General features: G+C 46.9%; 1 protein-coding gene across 1 annotated transcript; it reads right to left on the bottom strand.

Annotated features, from left to right (window-relative positions):
• Nucleotides 1-1,466: 1,466 nt before the first annotated feature.
• LOC130725212 (uncharacterized) lies at nt 1,467-2,603 on the bottom strand. Its single transcript, XM_057576459.1, has one exon. It carries the CDS (start codon nt 2,601-2,603, stop codon nt 1,467-1,469), a length of 1,137 nt encoding a protein of 378 aa, XP_057432442.1.
• Nucleotides 2,604-2,825: the final 222 nt, after the last annotated feature.

Here is a 2,825-nt window from a genome sequence, read left to right on the forward strand (position 1 = left end):
TGCCAACTTATCGCTCCTGTCGAGTCGATTTTGACCTAAAAGTCGCCGTCGCAGAACCCTAGCAATATTACTGTCAAAATGCTCGTATCGTCGCGCTCATCTACGTCTAGAGGTTTCTAAGACTTAATATTGCTTCTAACAATTAAACACCTTTTTAAAAGGCTTAATATCACATATAGCACAAGCAATTCACAGAATATTATTTAATATTATTAATAAAATAGTATGCCCTAAAACCGGGTCTTACAATACCACCCTCCTTAAAATAGTTTCGTCCTCGAAACTACTATAGGAAGATACACCACGCTTCCACTGCACACTCTGATACTTTCCACGAATTTTCAGTCGTCTCGACGCATAGGTTTTTGTCCTTTGTCTCATGTTTCGGGTCTTCACGTGACATCTCTAGTTGTCTGGTTCCACATCATTTCCACAAAGGGAATCTGTCTCTCCTTAACGTTCCTTTCATAGTCCAACACCAACTATCATTCCGATCATCATTTTCTAATATTAAGTTGATCAGGCTCAATATCAAAAAGATGGCAATTAGAAAAATAACTGGTAAGGATGTTCGAGTTACTCACATTACACTGTCTATAGCCTAGACACTCGTCGTAGAACCTTACGAAACTCTCCCGTAAGAACACAACCCAGACTGCCTCATTGCAGTCACACTAAAACAATAAAAGTTTAAGTCAAACAGGTGTTATGCTCACGCCGGTACACGCTGGCCGGCGTCCCGTCCAGGTGATCCGGATGCAACATCAACTGCTCAGACACGGGAAAACAAACTTTTCGGACATCGAGCTCAAAGGTTCCATCCACCAATTCACTCGTTCAGTGGTTCCATCCACCACCTAGTCCATTCGACGGTTCCATCCACCATCTAGTTTGTCCGATCCATGGTTCCATCCACCTTATGTGATCGTTGGTTCCATCCACCAATCCCGTTTTCCTGATGGTTCCATCCACCATCTCGGTCTGACCAATGGTTCCATCCACCATTCCTGCTCAATTGATGGTTCCATCCATCATCTCATCGATCTGACGGTTCCATCCACCATCCCGATCGATGCACCCCGATCATTGGCTCCATCCGCCATCCTTTCTTAGCTGATGGTTCCATCCACCATCTTCGCTAAGTGAGGATAATCGAGAGTGAAACACAATCACACAAAACACCACAAAAACATAGGGAAGACAGTGACTTGGTCACCCTTTGACTCAAGAATGAGTCTCCAACACGACAAATCACATACATCATAGCTAAGCAACCTTCTAGCGAAGACTTGGGTTGCAAGAAAATCTCTTATTGAATATCATCAAGAGGTTACATCTTGTTTCAGAAGTTAAAACAAAAGGTAGCGACCGCTACAACATAGATAAGTGGAATACAATTCCAAAAAAAAAAAGGCAAAGCCTCAAGTTCAAAACAAAGAGGTGACAAGGTCACTAACAGAACTAGCCTATTCCCGAGCTAGCTCCCTGGTGTTCTCAACTTCGTCAGCGTTCAGGGTGTACACTCGTCCTGCTGTTACCGGACGCCTTCCTCCTGCGGCATTCAAGGTTGCTCCCGCTTCAACCTTTGGTGCCTTGCAATCCCTTGCCACGTGTCCTGGCTTATTGCAGTTAAAGCACACCCTAGGGTCATCCTTGCAGACATTAGCATAATGACCCACTTTTCCGCACTTGAAGCAAGTCACGTCCTTTCCTTGGGCTTGGTTACCTTGACCTTCATAGGTTGTCTCATTGGGTGTGTTCTGACCCATAACTCGATTGTTGCCTCGCTGGTAGTCATAAGGCTTCTTCTGAGGTTGTTTCCCTTTACCATGCCCCTCATAATCTTGATGGCTTGGCCTGATTGGTCCACCCCTTCCTTGCCTACTTCCTCGGCGGTTCTTCATAGCCTCAACTTCTCGGGCCTTCTCGACTAGCACTTGGAATTGCCGAATGCCCAGAGGTCTAACAGCTTCCTCAAGGTCGTAGCGTAGCCCCATCATAAAACGGTTGCACAGATAGGGCTCGTCCACCTGCAGCTGAAAGAATCGGAAATGTTTTGACAGTGCCTCCATCGTGGCGGCATATTCTCCAACAGACATGCTTCCTTGGTGGAGCTTCAGGAATTGGGTTTCTTTCTCTTCCCTTGCAGTCTCAGGGAAGTACTTGTCAAGGAATGCCCTCTTGAAGGTATCCCAAGTGACCACCGTGTTGCTTGCTTCCAATATCTGCCTGGCGCTCCTCCACCAGTACTCGGCGTCACCCAGCAGCATGTACGTAGCTAGCACCACCTTAGTGTCATCAGGGGTCTGCAGCACTCCAAAGATTTTCTCAAGTTCCTGGATCCAAATGTCAGCCTTTTCCGGATCCGACTCACCACTGAACCTCGGCGGGTCTTGGCGTTTGAAGTCATTCAACCCTCTAGTCTGAGCCTGAGCTAGCTCCCGAGCTTGTTGCTGAGCCCTCCGAGTATGCTCTTCAGCCTCTCGCTGAGCTTGAGCAGCATTGGTGGCGGCAGTTGCAGCAGCTTGCTGGGCCACCACTTGGGCCAGCTGAGCCATGGCTTGAGCCAATTGTTCGTTAGATGGGTCTTGTCGTGGAGGCATCTTTCAACCTGCACAAGTTTACCATCCAAATTCAAACTTCACTTAGAGTCTAAGGACTCCAAGGGTTGAGCATCACAGCAATGACGCTCCAGACAATCAAACAAGTCAATCAACCATCTTAGCAAACAAGTTCTACCCAACTCTCTTGGACTCAACTCCTAGGGACCACTAACCCAAAGCTCTGGTTTTCTCAACCAAAGCTCTGATACCACAATGTAACGC

This window comes from Lotus japonicus, chromosome 6 (genome assembly GCF_012489685.1).
Source record: "Lotus japonicus ecotype B-129 chromosome 6, LjGifu_v1.2".
NCBI classification, from domain to species: Eukaryota; Viridiplantae; Streptophyta; class Magnoliopsida; order Fabales; family Fabaceae; genus Lotus; species Lotus japonicus.